Source organism: Macrotis lagotis, chromosome 7 (genome assembly GCF_037893015.1).
Source record: "Macrotis lagotis isolate mMagLag1 chromosome 7, bilby.v1.9.chrom.fasta, whole genome shotgun sequence".
Taxonomy (NCBI): Eukaryota; Metazoa; Chordata; class Mammalia; order Peramelemorphia; family Peramelidae; genus Macrotis; species Macrotis lagotis.
Window position 1 is genome coordinate 201,575,549 of NC_133664.1, and position 21,789 is coordinate 201,597,337.

At 39.4% G+C, this 21,789-nt stretch overlaps 1 protein-coding gene across 4 annotated transcripts; it reads left to right on the top strand.

Annotated features, from left to right (window-relative positions):
• Positions 1-1,147: 1,147 nt before the first annotated feature.
• C1S (complement C1s) lies at positions 1,148-15,853 on the top strand. Of its 4 annotated transcripts, none has more exons than XM_074194526.1 (12): positions 1,148-1,432; positions 2,257-2,402; positions 5,236-5,449; positions 5,645-5,822; positions 6,921-7,046; positions 7,644-7,843; positions 9,342-9,492; positions 10,765-10,880; positions 11,259-11,337; positions 11,813-11,941; positions 12,367-12,441; positions 14,616-15,853. In XM_074194526.1, the coding sequence occupies exons 2-12, from the start codon at positions 2,362-2,364 to the stop codon at positions 15,413-15,415; spliced, it is 2,109 nt and encodes a 702-aa protein (XP_074050627.1). In that variant the 5' UTR covers positions 1,148-1,432; positions 2,257-2,361; the 3' UTR covers positions 15,416-15,853. The 4 variants fall into 4 exon arrangements, with proteins under 4 accessions (XP_074050627.1, XP_074050624.1, XP_074050626.1 ...); XM_074194523.1 differs by having other exon boundaries at positions 2,279-2,402; XM_074194525.1 differs by having other exon boundaries at positions 2,282-2,402.
• Positions 15,854-21,789: the final 5,936 nt, after the last annotated feature.

The following is a 21,789-nucleotide window of genomic DNA, read 5'->3' on the forward strand; positions in this document are numbered from 1 at the left end:
TGGGAATATGTTAGTTATAATCCATTTCAGACATTTTCTCCCATTGTAGAACTCTATATGAGGAATAATGATCTAGAGAATGTGGGAAAGCCTAGCTCTTCCTATAGGGTCAGATTGCCTAATCTCAAGTCTTAGATTAAAGACTACCTTTCCAGGAGGAGAACCACTGGGCCATAGATGACATTTCTCATTGATATGATTAATAACAGCCAAGGTTAATCATGATCATTATAATTTACATAAGCATTTAAAATGGTATCAAGTTTCATGAGGTAGTTAGTGGCTAAGTGAATAGAGTGCTGGGTCTGTAGTCAGGAAGACCTGAGGCTAACTCCAACCTCAACCACATACTAGTATGACCTTGGGCAAGTCACTTAACTTCTATTTGCCTAAGTTTCATCAACTGATAAAATGGGGATAATAGCACCACCTATTTTACAGGGTAGTTGTAAGAATTGAATGAGATATTTATAAAGTACTTAGCAAAGGGCCTGGTGGATAGTAGAAGACTTATAAGTACTTATTCCTTTCCCTTCCTTCTTTCATACTAGAAGTCTTGGCCTGGATTCTTTCTAAAATATGGCAGACATATGGATGCCATTCAAATCTGGAGGTAAAGAGAGAATCCAGTGTGCACTCATTCTAAAGAAAAGAATGAATTCAGGTAAAATGAGGGAAAAGCTCTAATTTCTGGCATGTGTAGACAGCTCTGATGGGGAGGAAGCCCCGCTGGAAAACACAATCATGGGTTCCTTTTTTTCCTTTCTCTTGACTTGAAGTCTCTAATCAATCACAAGCATCAGAATGAGGTTTGTGTTCATCCTGATATCCAGCAATTTTAACTAAAATAAAAAGAAATTTTGAGCAAGGTTTTGGATTAAAAACCCCTTTCTTTTAGTAGCTAACTGAATTGGTCCATGGGAGAGAAAACTATTATGGGTTGGGTTTGACTCCTATTCCCCTCCTTTTCCCACAAACCACCTGATTTCCCCAAAACCACATGCAGATTCATTTTGTTACACCCCCTTTGGCTAGGAAGAGAGGATTGCATAATAACAAAATTCCCCATTTTTGTTTTTTTTTTAATCTTTGTCCAACACATAAGACCTCCATAAAGAAACTCAGGCCAAGGATGAAGTGGGCAGTGCCTATTCCAAAAGCAGAGGGAGCTCTAAGATCAAGACTGAATCCTTTTTTTCCTGCTTCATGGTCTCCTAGCCCCTCCTCATCTAGTTTAGGGAATTTGAGAAGCAGACACATTGAGGGGTAATGGTAGAAACAGGACACGGAAGGACACAGAGACTGGCTGAGAGAAGCAAAGGAGGAACTAGGCTCTCTGGTTGCCCTCTGTACTTGTCTGCACGTGCTTCTCAGGATGCCTACCTGCAGAAGTAAGGGAAACTGATCCACTCCTCCCCATCAGCTCCAGAAGGTAAAAAACCTTAAAAACAAGTGATACAAACTCCAATATGGAGAATACTTCTAATTATGATGGTTTAATCTTTAGACAAAGAAGAGGGAGAGGAGCTTCCTCTTCCCTCTCAACCTTGGGGTCAACCCCACTATTCCTTCCTATTCCAGCTCACAGTGACCTTTGTTAACCAGGATGATATGCATTTTGATTAAACTATGGGAAGACTTACTTTAAGACAGAAGGCAAAGACTAAAAAATTAAAACAAGAAATGAGAGTCCTGTTCTCATTCCTTCTTCCATAATTTCTTTTGGTTACTTTACCATTTGCCTTCCCTATCTACCTTTTTAGCTTTATTTCAATCCAAGATATGAGGGAAAAGGTTTTTTGACTGCCTTTCACCAACAGATTAGCAGAGAAAGCTGGGGTAAATTTTAAGATGTACTTTTATTAGCATTCTAAAGGAATCAATAGTGAAATTAGAATTCAGTAATTAAATATAGTGGAGAGATGATCTAATGTCTAATGTGAGAAAGGGAATCAAGGAATCAAAAGTCCAGGGAGAGTATGCCCCAGGTACCTTGTGAAAAAGGAACTTTTTTTTTAAGATGTGTGCTGTGAGAGTTTAATGAATGAGGAAAGTCATAAAAAGAGTCAGAGTAATAGAAAAACTGAAGAACAGGGAGAAAAACTGAATTCATTGCTTAGAAGAAAGCTTTCTCAGTCTTAGCGGTCAAGCTGGGAGAAGGGAGAAACAGAAGATGATAGAAGGATAAAGTTCAGAAAGTTATAGGTAGTACTGTTTGGTAGAATCTGAATGTATGGAAGTGTCATTGAATTCCAGGTGAATTTCACTCCTAAATTAGCAGGTTTGCTCAGACAAATACAGTGAAACCTATCTCTTCTCTGAACTCCAAAGTCCAGAGGTGGAGAAAGCCAGAGCTGAGAGATGACCAGCTTCTCAGGACCTATCAAATCAACAGGCATATGGTGAGTGGTCAAGAAGTCCTAGAGGTGTTTTCCACTACTTGCATCCTTCTTGTCCCCTCTAGAAGCTTCCATTGATCATTCTCTCTCATGCTCTGTTTCTCTTTCTCCCTCTTTCACTTTTTATCCTTCCTTTCCTCTCAGTATCTTCTCTCCCCTTCTCTCTTCACATCTTTTCTGTCTTTCTCTTTTCTCCCTTCTCTCTTCACCTGCCCTCATCTCTTCAGTTTCTCCAATTCTTCTCCCTCCCTGGATCCTACAGACATTCCCAGGATTTCTCTAAAAGTTCAGTTCAATATGCATGTTTTTGCCAGTTTATTAGCTTCTGGCTATAGGAATATCTATTTTCTACTTTCAAGGAGTTTATATTTTACAGATTCTATTATAACTGTGGTAAAGAAAAATCCTGAATTTGGAGAAAGTTGACAGGTTCAAATCCCTTGTTTATCATGACTACTTCTATGACTTTGGGCAAGCTAATTATCCTCTCAACCTCAGTTTCCTCATCTATAAAATGTGAAGCACCTTTAAGTTTCCTTTCCAGTTCTCAGGCTATGATTCTATGACTTGAAAAGGCTGTGTTAGTGATTAGCCCTGTTGTAGATAGAAGCCCATTTACAATCCTTTGTAACTCCCTTTTCTGCCAGTCATTACTCTACCTATGTAGGCTTCCCAATCAGAATGGAAGTTCCTTTAGGGTGGGAGTTTTTGTATTTGTATCCCTAGCATTTGCTATGGGGCTGCTAGGTAGTACAATGATAGAATGCTGGGTCTATAGGCAGGAAGTCTCTTTCTTCTTTGTGACTTTAAAGCCAGCCTCAGACCCTTTACTAACTGTGGCCCTGGGCAAATCATATCACCTTGTTTGCCTCAGTTTTCTCACCTGTAAAATATTCTGGAGAAGGAAATGACAAACTAGTATCTTTGTCAAGAAAACCCCAAATGGGGTTACAGGGCATCAGATAAGGCTGAAAAATGACTAACCGATATCTTATTTCCCCATATATAAGACACACCTTAATTTTGGGGCCCAAATTTTGAAAAAAAGTTTTACAGGAAGTTATTGAATTCAAGTTTTATTTATCATAAAATTCACACAACTTCTCATTGCTTTCAAAACTCCATCCATGAGCTCGTCTTCAGCTATGTTTGATGATGAATCACTGTCTTAGGAGAAGTTTTGACTGCTCTCCTGCCTGTGCTCTGGTCTGGGGTTGACCACAAGCACTCCCTGGGCTAGTCTGGACACATGCTTAGTCCATTCCCTTTCATGAACCTGAAGCACCAATTGTGTCTTCCTTGGAAATCAGTCACTTCTTTTTCATCACAATTCTTTTTGCTTCCTGCTGAACCATCTTTGTGAACACAGGAAATCCATCTCTTCAATCCTCTCTCTACAACAGACCATTTGGCTGCCTTGGTTCTCATGGTTTTCTTCTGTCCTGGAGTTTTCAGGAGGGTTTATTTTTTCCATAGTCAGTTTTGGATTGTTTACTCAATTGGAGGAGGACTAAACTGAGTTTCAGCAGCATAATTTCCATTCACTTTTGCAAACTGGATCACTTTGAACTTGAATTTGGCACTGGAAGAAAATCTTTTCTGAGCTATTTCTGGGCAGAACATAGGAAACCATAATCTATTATATCAGTAACAAATGTGAAACAATGAGTGCAAAAGCAACAAGTGAAAAAGCAGGAAATGCAAGTAAAAAATCTACAACCACTATATAAGATGCTCCCAGTTTTTAGACCCCAAATTTTTCAAAAAAAGGATATATCTTATACATTGGAAAATATGGTACTTACTGTACAGTGCTTGATAATTACATTTGATTTGGGGTCAGAGGTGACATTTTAGTTTTGGAAGAGGGGTATGGATCTGTGTTAATTGATTTAAGGTTTTCCTAGTGAGGATACTCTCCTGATGCTAAGTGGTGTCTGTTATAAAATTTATAATCTTAAAGGGACAACTAGGTGGCACAGTGGATAGAGCACTGACCCTGGAGGCAGGAGGACCAGAGTTCAAATCCTGATTCAGACATTTGCTAGCTAGACAAATTACTTAACCCCAGTTGCTTCCATTAAAAAAAAAGACAAAAAAATTTATAATCTTAGAGAATTTCCTGGGGACCCTGAGTGGTCAGATGACTTGTCCAGAGTCATACAGTCTGCATATATCAGAAGCAGGACTTGATCTCATTTCATATCTAGGCTGTCCCTCTATTTATTATGCCACATGAACTTCAGGTGACTTTAGCCTTCAAAAATATGTATTGCATCACTTCTTGGCCTTTTGGCTAGGATCAAATGTAGTATTAAAAATATGTATTGCATCCTGATAGTTCTATATCCTTCCTAATCATAACAGCTTTCCCTCTCAGTTGGCTTTGTTTCTACTAGGATCATGGGTTCACAAGATTATAAATATACAGTTTTAAGAGAGTACAGAGGCCACCTAGTTCAACCTACCTATTTTACATTACCTGATAGATGCTATATTTTTTTCCAGTAAAGTGTAAGGTCTTGAAGGGCAGAGACTATTTTGCTTTTGTACTTATATTTTCAGTGCCTTCCTTAATATAGGTTTGAATTTCACTCTTTTCATCCCCTTGAGAGAGCCTGATCTTGCTACAAGTTAATAGAAATGCTTAGATATTTGACATCTAAGGGACCTTTATCTATTTTCCTCTGACATTTTCTCCTTTCCAACACAGGACTGGCTTTCCTTATTTTTTTCCTGTTCCCTTTGACATTACTTGCTTCCATGTTATTCTCAAGATAAAATTCACAGTGCCAACCCCTGGGCATCTAGGTCACCCTTCTGTGTCTTTTTCTAGGTGTATTGTTCTAGGTATCTTGTTTACAGTCCTGGCAAGGGCTGAGGAGACCTCCATGTATGGGGAAATTTTGTCCCCTAACTACCCTCAGGCATATCCCAATAATGCAAAGAAGACTTGGAAGATCACAGTTCCTGATGGGTATGGCATCCATCTCTACTTCACTCATTTGGACTTAGAATTGTCAGCTGACTGCGAGTATGATTCAGTGAAGGTATTGTATAGGTACAGAAGAACTAAGGACTTGGAGGAGGGAAGTGGAGGGAGGGATTGTAAAATTTCCTTTCCTTCTGGGAAAGGAAATCTGGTTCTTCTTCCTTCATTCCTTTTTTTTCAAGTCCTTATAACTCAGAACATTTTCTGTTCTTTGGTTCCCTAGTTCTATACCTCTTTCAAATTCTCTTCATAGGTCATATCAGGAGGCCTTGTAGAAGGGATTCTCTGTGGGCAGAAGATTAGCAAGAACCCCAGTTCTCCAATAGTGAAGGAGTACAATATCCCATATAACAACCTCCAAATAATCTTTGAGTCAGACTTCTCAAATGAAGAGCGTTTTACAGGATTTGCTGCTTACTATGTTGCCGTGGGTATGGTATTTCTTCATTAGTGTCTTATTATAATGTTCCACTTTTAGTGTGTGAAATAGGAATGAGATAATAACAAGTTCATGAATCAGGGTTCTACTGATAATTTTTATAAAGAAAAAAGTTCTCCCTCCATTACGCCAAGATGCAAAAGTCTTGACTTAGCTTGGGTTTCTGCTGTGAGACAAGTTTAACATTAAAATACACTTGTAAAATTCTAATATATTTTCACATAAGGTACTTGCCACTGAGACATTTAAATTTTTTCATTAAATCAAATAAATTATTATTTTATCAGACTAATTAATTTGCTAATTATACTTTACTACTATAGACTTTAATACTGTGTGAGATATTAAGGGTATCATCTTCAGTGTTAGATGCTTCTTCCTGAGAAATATTTGAGATCAAAGCTTCAAATATTGTAAACTTATTCATCTTTCTGCTATGTTAGTTCTTAGTACTGGGAAACTTGGTAGTGTGTATTAAAATAGGGCCAGTAGTATGTAGACCAAAGAACCCATGTTAGCATCAAAGAGCATTAAAAGTCATATCTCTTTCCTGCTATGCAGGTTAAATACTAACCCAAATCTTGTGGGTTTCAGTTAAACCTCTTTTTTTTTTTTAAGAAAGATTTTATGGGCATCTAGGTGGCACAATGGATAGAGCACCAGCCCTAGAGTTAGGAGTACCTGAGTTCAAATCGGGCCTCTGACACTTAATAATTACCTAGCTGCGTAATTATATAAGTGGCCTTGGGCAAGCCACTTAACCCCATTGCCTTGCAAAAAAACAAACAAAACAAAAGAAAGATTTTATTTATTTTGAGTTTTACAATTTTCCCCCCATTCTTGCTTCCCTCTCCCACCCCCACAGAAGGCATTCTGTTAGTGTTTGCATTGGTTCCATGCTATACATTGATCTCAGTTGAATATGATGACAGAGAAGTCATATCCTTAAGGAAGAAAAATAAAGTATGAGATAGTAAAATTACATAATAATATAATGCTTTTTTTTTCTAGTTTGATGTAAACTAGATAAAAAAAAATCTTTTATATAGATCTCTTTTCCCAACTTCCATCCTCTCTCTGGTACTTTCAGATATAAATGAGTGCACAGATTTTGAAGATGCCCCTTGTAGTCATTTCTGCAACAACTTCATAGGGGGTTACTTCTGCTCCTGCCCTCCAGAGTACTTCCTCCATGATGACATGAAGAATTGTGGTGGTGAGTCATTCATCCATCCATCCATCCATCCATCCATCCATCCATCCATCCATTCATCCATTCATCCATTCATCCATTCATTCAGCAGTGATAGTCACCTGGGATGCAGGATTACCTGAAACATGAATGAGGAAGTTTGTTTGCACCATCTACTTAACCCATATTAAACTTAGCTTTTGATAAATATAAATTATAACTTCTAAGAATATATGTTCTAGAATGCATATTAGACTCTATATACTAATTTCTAATCAATTGTAGGGAAGAAACATCCTTGGGTAAACAAGACAAAGGAAGAAGGTTAGACTATTAGATAAGGGAGAACATTCAAACATGGACTGTTTCAGGCCCTCAAAAGATTCTACCCTTATCATATGCAGGTTAGTAGGGACTTTATTATGGTCTGGCATCTTTAATAAGAATTGTGACTCTAATTAATGACGTGCCATCAAGAAATTAATGAATATAGATCTTAATTAGAGGCATGTATTTGTTCTGAATGAAAGTTATCTACTGAAAAGAGTAAGATTAATAGAAGATAACAAGATTTTCATTCATTCTGCTGATTTTCTCCTTTCTTCCTTCTCTCTTTTGAAGTGAATTGCAGTGGAAATATGTTTACTGATCAAACTGGGGAGATTACTAGCCCTAACTATCCCGGCTTATACCCTGAGAACTCCCTCTGTGATTACCGGATCTTTTTGGAGAAAGGTTTCCAAGTGGTGGTGACTATTAAGAGAGAAGATTTTGATGTGGAAGCAGGTGATATAGAAGGAGACTGTCCGGACAGCCTGCTCGTGCGTGGTGGATAATTATTTTTGTTTCCTTTCCATGCAAAAGTTTCCTCCTTGAAAGGACAGCAAGATGATGCAGTAGATAGAGCACTGGCCTTGAAGTCAAGGCTAGGAATTCAAATTCAGCCACAGACACTTGCCACTTAGTTGTATGACCTGATTGCTCTACATCCAGGGCCATCTCCAGTCATCCTGATTCATATCTGGCCACTGAACCCAGATGGTTCTAGAGGAGAAAGTGAGGCTGGTGCCTTAGCACATCATCCCCCTTCACTCAAATCCAATTCATGTGCTTGTCACAGCATCACCTCCCTGATATCCTGATCTTCTTTGAGAATGAAGGACATGTTCTTCTTCAGAGTCCCTTGAAAGCAGATCTTTCCTTCCTTTGGTTTTTTGTTTTCTTGCTTCTTTTTCTTTCATTCATTTCTTCTTTTAGATTGTAGCAAGTAAATTATCAGCTTGAGAGGCCAGCCAGGCTAACTCCATGTCCTCCTCAGGACTTTGGAAGTTCTGCTGTAGGGATTTGGGGGACTCCTTCTTTACTGTCATTGACTCAGTCCCTCACCAGTTATATCTTCTCCCAATTCTTAAGGGCCGTGACTATAGCCTTGGTTTAATCTAATCACTCAATGCCAATTAGCTTTTTGAAGGGGTTATTCATTTAAAGACAAAAGTAAAAATGAGTATACTCCCCCAATACCACAGGAACATACTCTCTTCCATACCACCTTGGTGTCATACCTTGGGTTCTACATAATATTCCTCATTCCTACTGTGTTCTCATCCAGATGAGACACAGCTGCATGATCAATCATGTCATCCACTGCCAAGTCATCTGCATGATCAATCATCTCAGCCACTACCAAAGATCACTTTAGAATGTGGCATCTGACTCTCTGAGGCATTGATACTGGACTTGCTGCAATGCTGGGGGCCAGGATGCCCAGAGACTTCCTTTCATGATGTCTTATAAAACTGTAGTCTCGAATTCCCTCATCTAAAACAGAAAAGTACAAATGTTAAAGCAAAAGATTGAGGCCCATTTCATGGGACCACATCTAGACCTGGGATGGGAAGGAGGGAGGCAGGCCCAAAGCCTCTCTCTTCCCCAAGCAATCCTCTCACTGGACAGTCAACAAAGGCCTCAAAGCAAGGGAGAAAAACTGAAGAGAAAGCAGTTCAAGAGAAAAATGAGCCTGAGGCTCTGCTCCTTTTGGAGGATCTTCAGATTTCAGCTCCCTAATCAATCAATTTATCAAATATTTATTATCACAGGGGGTACAAAAAGTGCCCAAAGACAATCAAAAAGTCTTCTCCTAACCAGTCAAATATGCTTAAGTCTACAAGGGACTTCCATTATGAATCGTCCCAAGTCTCTGGCGAGTAACATAGATTCTGTTACAACCATGTTTAATTTTTCATGCCTGCTGTCTGCCACTTTTCCTTCTTTCCTTTATGACTCTCTCCTGGCTTAGTCTCATTAATTTTTTCCCTCCAGTTCTCAGCCAGAGGTCAGGAGTTTGGGCCTTACTGTGGTAATTTCCCTGGGCAGAAAATAATTGAAGCCAAGGACAACGTTCTTGATATCATCTTCCAGACTGATCAAACAGGGCAAAAAAAGGGCTGGAAACTTCGTTACCATGGAGATCGTGAGTAGCCATGGAAGCTGTTCCTATAAAAGCTTGTATCCGAGTAATATTCCTATGCCAGATACCTGAGGAAACAGCTATGTAGACATATAGACACATTTATAGACACATCATTACATTTATTTGTTGAAAGGATAGAGAGCCTAAAAAGGATTGAGGAGCAACTTCCAAAAAGTATAGTATTTCTCTCTCAAAATTGCCTCAGCATCCATGAGTCCTCCTCCTTACAGATATCCACCTGTAAGCTCATACCTTTTGTTTCTATTCTAGAGGAGAGATCATGGGAAACTAAACTATCTTATGAGGAGTCTTAAAGAGTGATGCTAGGGGGAGCCTAGGTGGTGCAGTGGATAAAGCATCGGCCCTGGAGTCAGGAGTACCTGGGTTCAAATTCTGTCTCAGACACTTAATAATTACCTAGCTGTGTGGCCTTGGGCAAGTCACTTAACTCCATTTGCCTTGCAAAAACCTAAAAAAAAGTGATGCTAGCTTCTCTTAAACATTTACCCTTTTGACACAGGTAACCAAAAGAGAGGAATAGTGGGTACTTGAGAGAAAGTGGATGATGGGGGCAGCTTAGTTGGCATAGTGGAGTCAGGAGGCCCTGAGTTCAAATCCAGCCTCAGATACTTAATAATTCCCTATCTATATGACCTTGGGCAAGTCACTTCACCACATCACCTTGCAAAAACAAAAAATAGAAAGTGGATGATGAATGGGAAGAATGTAATAGAATTTTATAGAAGAACACAGAAACTGAAATTATGTATAGTTTTTAGATAAATTGAGGCAGGAATTCAGGCACCTAAATGTTTTTGGAATAGAATTAAACTGCTGAATTAGATTGCTTTATTAGCTAAAATAGATTGCATGGATTAGATTCAAAAATTGATACTTAGCTATTAATGATACTTATCACTAATTAGATGATAAGGTGATATTGAGAAGCAATATGATGCCAAAAGATCAAGGTCCCAGTCCTGCCTGTGACAATAATATACTGTGTGTCCTTTGTCAAACCATTTAACCTTGATGGGCCTGTTGCATAATCTGTAACATGAGAATTATAATAGAACACTATCTTTGGATGTAATGAATTGTAAAAAAAAATACTTTATAGTTAATGACTATGGCTCTTTTTAATTACCATAGAAGTGTGTTTTTATTAAATAAAGCAGAGACCAGAGAAGCATGTCATTTTAAAGTCAAGTGATTCTGAACTTTTTGTTCATTAAAATTTTCTTTTCTGTTGCTGCCATTGTCCTTCTAAAGCAATGCCATGTCCTAAAGAATTCACAGCCAACTCTGTTCAGGATCCTGTAAAAGCCAAATATGTCTATAAGGATACTGTGAAGATAACTTGTCTGGAAGGTTTTGAAATGGTGAACGTAAGTTGCCTTCAGGGCCCTGCCCCATATCCCCTTCCTTCCATTCAAGGTGACCACTATCAAGTCCTTTTCAAAAGTTTAGCTTCCATGGCATTTCATAGACAAATATTTCTTTTTCAATCAGGGCAGCCCAAGTATGCTTCCTCTCAGTATTTAATCCCTCCTTGGGGGGACTGAGTTACCCCTATTTCTGCTGTTCCTTTGGCATTCCATTCACTTACTTCAAATAGAAATCAACCATGAAGCTACACACTTGTTTTGGTGTCTCTTTGTTAAAATTGAAGAGGGTTCCTTATTGAACACCAGGAAGGGACTCCCTCTGGTACTCTGATTTCCTCACATCCTTCCTGGTTAATGGTGGTTCTTGTTATTCTTTAGGGAAAAGTCAGCTCAACATTCTTCTATTCTACTTGTCAAAGTAATGGGCAGTGGAGTAATTCCAACCTAAAATGCAAACGTAGGTAACAGAATGGGATATTCTCCAAAATGGGACTGAGGGTATAAAAGTGCTTTCCCTCAGATATAGAAGGAGATAGACTGGGTCTTGGGAATGTAGACAGAGAGACTTTATTGGGCCCTGGGACAGAACTGACCTTAGGCCAGGTGAAACACAGAAAGGTAATAGGAGTTTTACAAGTTATCTGTTTCTAGTACATCAGTATCATCACATTAGCACATCATTAGAGAGAGAGAAATCTAATGGGGTTATGGTTACTTGTTCTGCAAGGTTTTATTCTTTAATGGAGGGTTAGAACAAAGAGACCAGCTAAGATACCCACACAGACAGGAGAAAAAGGAAGGCTCATCTCAGAGATATTTAAAGATCTTAGAAAGCAGTGGAGTCTAGGGGATACAGGCTTAGAGTCCTTGTTCTAACAAATGTTGGATGAGGGTGGCTACTGGATAACCTCTGTTCTGACTTTCCTTTCTAGCGGTGGACTGTGGTTCCCCTGAGCCTATTAAAAATGGTAATGTAGATGATACAGAAAATACCTTGTTTGGGGCTGTGATTCAATATACCTGCAATGAGCCATATTATTACATGAAGATCGAAGGGACTGGTAAGTTTTTCCTTTGGGAGAGAAGTTGTAAAAATGAGTACATTAAATTGGAATTGAAAGGCCAAAGGAGAGGCACAAGGCTATAATGGTTGAGGCATTAGGTTGGGGATCAAGAAGACATATATTCCAACCAAACCCCAGATAGCAGCTAGTTGTATGACCCAGGCCAAGTTATTTAACTTCTCCCTGCCTCAGTTTCATATTCCCCTCCCCTATACCCCCTGCTGTGAGGATACTGTCCCATATGTTAGGGAAAAGCCAACCCCTTTCCTGTCCAGAATTTGTAGAAGGGCTAAATGTCTAGCCTGTGGGTCTTTAGAGCACCAGGGAGCAAGGGCCGGGGGTTGGAGCTGGGGGCCGGGGGTCAGGAGCCGGACTAAGGAGGGGTCCTGATGAAGGGTCTCCACTGGCCTTGTTGGTTTCAGGGGAGTATCACTGTGCTGCCAATGGGACCTGGATGAGCAAGGACCTGGGTCCAGAGCTGCCCGAGTGTGTGCCAGGTACTGGGACTGGGCTGGCACTGACTGGAGTGGTCAGAGGGAGGTGGGCCAGAGAACCAGCATTTGAGGAGGGCCAGGCATGTGTCAAGGCCCTCGAGGACCCTTCAAGGTGGCTGCTGTACAAGTGAAGAAGCTGAAACAGAGTTTGCGTGGACTTGGGTTCAAATCCTAGCCCAATGTGTAGATTGTGTGACATTGAGCTGGACTTTCAGCTCATTTCTCTGGTCTCAGTTTCCTCACCTGTACCAAGGAGTTGGACTAGATGCCACTGGTCCCTCTCAGATCCAAATAGATAATGTCACCTAGTGAGGGTCAGTGTTGAGATCAAAATCAAGATTAGAATTGGTATTATAAGTTTGGTAAGACAGTCTAGACAGGAGCTCTTAACTTTTTGTGTCAGGGCAGTCTGGGAAAGCTAAAATTTATATTTTATTATTAAGTCAAATGGGAAAGCATTTTTAAATGCATAAAATACTTAGAATTACAAAGAAAAATATTTTGGAATATAATTATTTTGTAATAGATTTTATAAATGTGTATGTATTTTTTCCATCTAAGTTTACAGATGGTGGGCTAAGAACCTCTGGATAAAGACTCTGAGCTAGCAATTGAAATGTAAGGTGCAAGGAAGCCATAATCAAATTAGATGGACAGACTAATTTTTCCTCAGAAAATCCAGGTGTAAACACATATGATGAAATTGTTAAGGATGGAACATCTTGCTGATGCCTCTGGGATCTTCTTTAGCATTAGAGATCTGCTTTCTCCAACCCTCACTTATAGCCTCTTTTCTCTGCCTCCCATGTCCAGTTCCAGCATACCATTCCCTTTTTCCCTTCTATCCTGTCTCTACATACTCAAAACCACAAAAATATAGTTTCTGAGTTTATTTACAAGGGAAAAGGAAATGTATAAATCCATGTATAATTTGAAAGGATCAGGTAATTAGCAGCATGTGTAAAATCAGTATACATAGATTCAAGACTGAGTAATACTAAGCATTCTAGCCTAATCTCAATTAAATTTCCCCCCTTTACCTTCAGAATAGCATGGCCCGTGAGCTTCTTTAGAGCAGAAATCCTATACCACAGCTATAGACTCCCTTTGTGACCTCCAAACTAGAATTTCATCTATATTCTCAAAATAAATATTTCTCATTCCCCCTTCCAATTTTGGGATTTACCTGCCTTGACTCTGTAGATGAAGCTGATTTGTTCATTTTTCTTTTCTTAGTTTTTCATCCCTTATTTAAGGATTTTTATTATTTTTAAATTTTATTTATTAAGGCAATAGGATTAAGTGACTTGCCCAAGGTCACCACCTAGTTGTCCCTATTTAAGGGTTTTTAAAACATAATTTCCCAATACTGCTTCCTTCTTTTATAATAATTAAGCACAACAAACCAACATGTTATCCACAAAGGACCCTAAGAAAAGAAAGGTGTTTCTTAATAGCTTAATTCTTCCAATTCTAGATTCACTTTTACCCAATCATGAAACATCTTAATTATTGTTTGGTGAAATTATTAGTGTTATTATCTGTGTTAAACGTTAGCTAGCTAACTACATTTTTTATGAGTGGAGTGGCTAGAAATAACTATCATAAAATTGTTTCCTCTAAGAAAAATTTAACTTGATAATCAAGCCATCTACTACTCTCAGATTTCAAAATAGACACCCCTTTTCTTTAGTGACTAAATTGCTTTCTTATACAGAAGGAACTAGGGATAAAGAACAGATGAATCCAACTAAGTTATTCAGGGAAGACCTTAGATGTTGGTCATCAACTGAAATCATATGGGGTTCCTGAAATAGTGAGTAAAAAAAAAGGTAAAGGGATTGTATTTCCGAGCAATTTATAGGAAATAGTGCAATGAGTGTGGATAGGGAAGAGAGAAGCCAGTTCCTCTCTTGATCACATCATCTAGGCTAAGTCATAGTTTTGGCTCAGTCGAGACTGAGCAGAAACCAGCTCCTTTCTTTTTACTCATTTGACTGTAGTGGTAATTCATAGTATTTTATGGGAAACCCAGTCTACCTGAGGAAATGGATAAAATGAATGGTCTGCAGAGTCTTCACTATAGGTTGGTAACAGGACAAGAATGGTTAGGCATCGGTTTGAGGTCAATATCTTTTCAATAGTTCTTTGCTAATTTATCTTTCTTTGATCCCTAGTTTGTGGAGTTCCCAGTAAGCCATTTGAAGGACACCAGAGGATTTTTGGGGGCAAAAGTGCAGATATTGGCAGTTTCCCCTGGCAAGTATTCTTTCAGCATCCAAGAGCTGGTGGAGCCCTCATTGATGAATATTGGGTGTTAACTGCTGCCCACGTGTTAGAGGGGAACTCCAACCCTACTATGTATATGGGAACCACCTTGGTTCGCCATTCAGAACTGGAAAAGGCTCAGATGCTAATTGCTGATAAAGTCTTTATTCATCCAGAATGGAAAGCCATTGGTGACCTAGACACAAGGACGAATTTTGATAATGACATTGGACTTGTGCGCCTAAAAGACCCAGTGAAAATAGGGCCTAAAGTTTCTCCCATATGCCTGCCAGTCAGTTCACCAGACTATGATCTCAAGTTTGGGACCCTGGGATTGATCTCAGGTTGGGGCCAAGCAAACAAACGTATAACTGTTGTTGAACTTAGAGGGGCAATCTTACCCGTGGTCCCCCTGGAAAAGTGTCAGTCTCAAAAATCTGAAAACTCCAAAGTAGACACCAGCACCTTTGTTTTTTCCAATAACATGATTTGTGCTGGAGGGGAGAAGGGGAGTGATAGTTGTAAAGGGGACAGTGGTGGGGCCTTTGCTGTACAAGTTCCTAATGAAGAGAGCACCAAATTCTATGCAGCTGGCCTGGTGTCCTGGGGACCCAAATGTGGTACTTTTGGAATCTACACAAAAGTAAAGAATTACATTTCCTGGATTGAGAAGACCATGCAGGAAAATAAGATCATTGATCAGGATTAATCCATTCTTATATCACCTACCTTCTGGATTGTCACAACTAGATTATGGGGAGTGAGAGTGAGAGAAACTGGATTTGTTTGTGGCAGGTGTTTTAATTCTGAAATATCCATCAAAAAGTATTCCTTTGTTGTAGTGGCACTTGGTTAATGATATTCAACTCTATGTTCCATTGTGACTATTATCTTTGGAGACCTCTTTTTATTGGTTCATGTCATTTTTTGATGTATTGCCTAATCCTACCACAATGAGGAGCATCCCAAAAAGAACTCTTTAGCTCCTAGGCCTGAGACTTGCCACTGTTACAGCTGATAATAGCATTGACTGATGGAGATACTATTTACCTGCCCTGCCCAACTCCTCCCTCCACTCACAGTTATATTTAATGAAACATTTTTAACATCCAATAATCAGTCACAATAAAGTATGATTCCACCCTAACTCAGGTGTTCCCTCATTCTTTCACAAGGATTCAGAATCAGGATAATGGAACCACAGAGGATGTGAGGGAAATGAATGACAGAAAGTCATTCATGCCCTTATTCATTTATTTTTATTGTTATTTTTTTCCAATTACATGCAAATATAGTTTTCAACATTCATCTTTTTGTAAACTTTTGAGTTTCATATTTTTCCCCCTCCCCATGGCAGCAAGTATTCTGATATAAGTTGTACATGTATAATTGTGTTTAAAAATTTTCCATATTAGTCTTTTTTAAAATATCTTATTTAGTTTTACAATTTTTCCCCTAATCTCACTTCCCTCCCCCACCCCCACAGAAGGCAATCTGCCAATCTTTACTTTGTTTCCATGGTATACATTGATCCAGACTGAATGGATCTCAAATATTTTTGATGAGGTGGGAAGTTACTGATAGAAAGCAGCCCAACACTAAGCCACAAGGCACTATTGCTGTTTTTCTTTGTTCATTCATAAGCATTGTTTCTAATTGTGAATCCATATTAGTCTTGTTGTGAAAGAAGATTTAGAACTAAAGGGAAAAATGAAAGAGAAAAAAACAAAAGGAAGTTTTAAAAAGTAAACAAAATATACTTTGGTCTGTATTCAAAGTCCATAGTTGTTTTTTTCTCTGAATGTGGATAGCATTTTCCATCACAAGTCTTTTTTTTTTTTTTGCAAGACAAGGGGGTTAAGTGTCTTGCCCAAGGTAACACTGCTAAGTAAGTAATTAAGTGCCTAAGATGGATTTGAACTCTGATCCTCCCAATGCCAGGGTTCTATCCACTGCACCACCAACCTGCTTCCATCTAAAATCTTTTAGGATTGTCCTTGATCGCTGAAATGTGCTGAGGAGCTTAGTCCACCATGGTTGATCCTATCACAATGTTGCTGTTGTGCTTATAGGAATTTAACCAGTTATTCAATAATATTGTTCCTTGAGATTATACTTTATAGATCATTGTACTAAATAATTTGGTAGCAAAGGGGGAGGTAAAAGAATATCCCCTTCTCCAAAATTTGAAGGAGAAATAAAAGGGTGATCCCAAATCAGGGTTCAGAATTTCTTTGTTAAAATAGAACTCTGGGATTTAAAAAAATATATTTTTAGTGTTATATTGGAAACCCATGTAGACATACATTCATTGACAAATGGTGTGAGATGTTGATTACCTTTAAGGGGCATTATGTATGTGATTAATGCTAGAAATGGAGGAAGGAAAAAAGGGGATGTGAATCCACATTGGATGGATGGTGTATGCATCTAGAAGTCGAGTACAGCTATAAAGATGTGTTAAATGTCCTGGTGCCTCAATGATATGTGAGGGTAAGCTTGCTTTGATAATTAGTCCATTGAACAGGCTTGGCTGTACTGTGGTATTACCATTCTGTCACCAGAATACTGGCATTTTGCCTGGCACTGTAGGAATATTGGGATATCTTGATGATACAGGAGAGGAAACCCTATTCAAAGACCAAGAGACTCCCATAGCATTCAGACCATCACTATCAAATCAGATCAAGGAGTGAAATGGTTCTGGAAAAGGGAAAGTGAGAAGGATGTCCATGCACAACAAAACATCTGTATAATAAATATCATGTGAAAGTCATGCCACCATTCACTTCATGAAAGAAGAAAACAACTATTAATGAATTTAAGGAAGAAAAAGTAACTGGAATAATTTGTAGATCCTGGACAAGAATGGATCCTCTCTTAGGCATTCTCTCATAAAACTCATAAGCTAAGGACTCTAACTAAATTTTCTAGAGACAGAACCCAGTGTGGCAGTTCTCCTACTCAAGGTAACCTGGAAAAGAGCAGAAAGGCTCTGCTCCCTGGGGTTGGAGGGGTAGCCCGCCAGAGGGGTGGCCCACCAGAGTGAAAGAACTTCAGCCTCCTGGAGGCAGCCCCAGGGCACTGGGAACCACAGCTCACAGTAGCTGGGGAGTTGCCTGAGCTATGCCCCCAGGGAGCATCAGGCACAAATTGGGGGAAGGGGGTACCACTGCCAGAGCAAGCTCGTGGAGCCCAGCCCTCAGGGCACACAGCAAGCAGCACTGCCAACACAGCCAAGTTCCAGGAACAGAAGCAGGGAGAGGCTGTAAGCAGGAGCCCCCAGGGTATGAGCCCATTGAACCTAGGGAGGGGAGTGAAGAGAGAGACTGCAGAGCTCTGTCCTCTGCCCCTGGAACAGGACTCTGGGGTTCTGACCACATTCAGATCCTGATTGCAGTCTAGGCCCCACCATAGAACAGCAGGGCCCCCCCACCTCAGCCCCGTGGCAGAGGGGGGCACATATGGTCATTCACAGACCAGGAGGGAGGACAGATCCTCATACACTGAGACCCTTGTGGGAGTGTCCCAAAAGCTCAGGAAGCACCCCAAAACCAGGCCCAGGCTGGGAAAATGAGCAAGCAGAGAAAAAAAGAGGAACACCATTGGGAAATATTTTGCAAATGAGCCCAAGAAGGATCAAAACACTCAGTCTGAAGATGAGGAAGCACAAGCTCCTGCATCTAAAGACTCCAAGAAAAACAGAAATTGGGCTCAGGCTATGGCAGAGCTCAAAAAAGACTGAAAATCAAATGAGGGAGTTAGAAGAAAAACTGAGAAAAGAAATGAGAGAGATGCAGGAAAAACATGAAAATGAAGTCAGCAGCTTACTCAAGGAGATCCAAAAAAATGCTGAAGAAAATAGCATGTTAAAAACCAGCTTTAGGTCAAATGGATAAAACAGTTCAAAAATTTACTGAGGAGAAGAATGCTTTAAAAAACAAAATTGGCCAGATGGAAAAAGAAATAAGAAAACTCTCTGAAGAGAACAAATCCTTCAGACAAAGAATAGAATTCAGGGAGATGGATGAATTTACCAGAAATCAGGAATCAATACTTCAAAACAAAAAAAAAATGAAAAATTAGAAGAAAATGTGAAATATCTCATTGAAAAAACAATTGATATGGAAAACAGACTTAGGAAAGATAATTTAAAAATTATTGGAATACCTGAAAGTCATGATCAGGAAAAGAGCCTTGACATCATTTTCAAAGAATTTTCAAGAATCAGAAAAATTGCCCTGATATTCTAGAAGTAAAGGGCAAAATAGAAATGGAGAGAATCCACCGATCTCTGAGAGAAAGAGATCCCAGAAAACCAACCCCCAAGAATATTATAGCCAAGTTCCAGAACTCCCAAGTCAAAGAGAAAATATTACAAGCATCCAGAAGGACACAATTCAAATACCATGGAGCAGCAATCAGGATCTCACAGGACTTAGCAGCAACTACATTGGAAGCTCATAGGGCTTGGAATACAATATACTGGAAGGCAAAAGAGCTTAGAATGCAACTGAGAATCAACTACCCAGCAAGGCTGAATGTCCTCTTCCAGGGAAGAAGATGGACTTTCAATGAACCAGACGAATTTCAAATGTTCCTTTTGGAATGTCGAGAGCTGAACAGAAGGTTTGATCTTCAGATACAGGACTTGGGCGAAGCATAGAGATTGGAGGAGAAGGGAAAAATATGAGGGACTTAATAATGATGAACTGCATATATTCCTGTATAGAAAAATGACACTGATAATACTCATATGAACATTCTTAATTAACAGAGCAGGTAGAGGGAGCTTTTATAGTTGAAGCACAGGAGAAGCTGCATTCAAAGATAAAATATGGTGTAAAAATGGAGTCAATAGAAAAAAAGGGAAATGTAATGGGAGAAAGAAAAAGGAGAGGGGGAATAGGCCAAGATATCTCATATAATATGTTTTTTCTTTATTACAGTGAGTTATTTCAATGATATGGAAGGGGGGAAGGCAAGGGGGAATGAGGGAATCTTCGCTCTCATCAGAGGTGGCTAGGAGAGGAAACAGCATATATATACTCAATGGGGTATAGACATCTGGAGTAAGAAGGGGGGACAAGGGGAAGGGGGGGATGTGAGTGGTGGAGGAGAGGATGGACCATGGGGGGAGAGTGTTCAGATATAACACATTTTCTTTTTTACTTCTTGAAAGGGGCTGGGATTGGATGGCCTATCTGGGACCATAGGGCCAGGTGGATGCTGGGCCTAAGGGGTGATATGGGGACTCAGGGCCTCTTGGCCCCAGGACCAGGGATCTGTCTGCTGTGCCACTCAGCGACCCTACAGCAGAGTCAGAGTGAAAGGAGAGAGAAAATATAGTACATGGTAGTGGAGAAATATGAAAGGAGGGAGTTACGATGAGCAATGGCAAAGGTGGAAAACCATGGAAGTAACTTTTGCCATGGACTTATCATAAAGAATGAGATCCACCCATGACAGAGTTGTTGGTGTTGGAACAAAGACTCAAGCACATTTTTTGTTATTATTATTTTTTTGGGAGGTGCAGGGCAAATGGGGCTGGGTGGCCTGCCTGGGGCTGCATAGCAGGGTGATCATTGGGTGTCTGAGCTGGATTTGGACCCAGGTGCTCCTGGCTCAAGGGCCAATGCTCTGTCCACCACCCAGCCACCCCTACTATTATTACTATTTTATTTTATTTTGGGTCTTTTTTTTTCTTTTTTTATGGTTTTTGCAGGGAGTGGGGTTTGGGTAGCTCGCATGTCACATGGCTGGGTGATTGTTGGGTGTACGGGGCCAGATGTGAGCTTGGGTGTTCGTGGCTCCAGGGCTGGTGCTCTGTCCATTGCACCACCTGGCCATACCTACAATTATTAGTATTATTTTTTTTATTTTAATTTTTTTCTCTCCCCTTTACTTTATCACTCAAGCAAGTCTATATTTATGGGGGGGGAGGGGGTATTTCATTTACTCTTAAACAAGAATATTTTACTAATGTAAAAAACATTATTTGTACAAAATGAGAATAAATATTAAATAAAAATAAAAAAAAAAGTAATTTGTAGGTCCTGATTGAGAGTGAGTGGATTTTTTTCTGATTCATATTTATATTATTAAATTGGATATCTTTACCTTTTTGAGTTTCCTTTTTTTGTCATTTTTGTCATTTTTGTAATTTAATGCTTGAATGCAACTGCAATCTCAATGATATAGATTCTCTGTCTACTGATGCAGATGGCAATCCATCCTTGCTCTACTTGTAATTCCTCACCATTTTTTAATAATAATAATAATTAGACCCCTACTATTATTACTATTTTACTTTATTTTGGGTCTTTTTTTTTCTTCTTTTTGGTTTTTGCAGGGCAGTGGGGATCGGGTGGCTTGAATGTCACACGGCTGGGTGATTGTTGGGTCTACGGGGCTGGATGTGGGTTCGGGTGCTCGTGGCTCCAGGGCTGGGGTTCGTCCATTGTGCCACTTGGCCATACCTACAATTATTACTATTATTTTTTTTAATTTTAATTTTTTTTCTCTCCCCTTTATTGCTCAAGCAAGTCTATATTCATGAGGGGGGGTATTTTGTTTACTCTTAAACAAGAATATTTTATTAATGTAAAAAACATTTGTACAAAATGTGAATAAAAAATAATAAATAAAGTAAATAAATGATAACTAGAATTTATGTTTTAATGTTTGCTTTATGGATATTATCTCATTTGATTCTCATGTTTTAATATTTGTTTTATGGATATTATCTCATTTGATCTTCATAATAATGATGAGAAATAGGTGCTTTTATTATCCTCATTTTTTTTTTTAGGTTTTTGCAAGGTAAATGGGGTTAAGTGGCTTGCCCAAGGCCACACAGCTAGGTGATTATTAAGTGTCTGAGGTCGGATTTGAACTCAGGTATTCCCGACTCCAGGGCTGGTGCTCTATCCACTGCACCACCTAGCTGCCCCTATTATCCTCATTTTGCAGATGAAGAAACTCAGGTTTACAGAGCTTATTACCTAGGGTCATACAGCTAGTAAGTGTTTAAGGCTGGATTCAAACCCAGATCTTACTGATTCCAGGGCCAGCACTCTGCCT

Excerpts from the sequence above, each read along its gene's own strand:
- C1S (XM_074194526.1), top strand. The coding sequence starts at position 2,362 with ATGACCAGCTTCTCAGGACCTATCAAATCAACAGGCATATG. Across the intron at positions 10,881-11,258 it reads AAGGTTTTGAAATGGTGAAC|GGAAAAGTCAGCTCAACATT; the intron begins GTAAGTTGCCTT and ends GTTATTCTTTAG. Across the intron at positions 11,942-12,366 it reads CATGAAGATCGAAGGGACTG|GGGAGTATCACTGTGCTGCC; the intron begins GTAAGTTTTTCC and ends TGTTGGTTTCAG.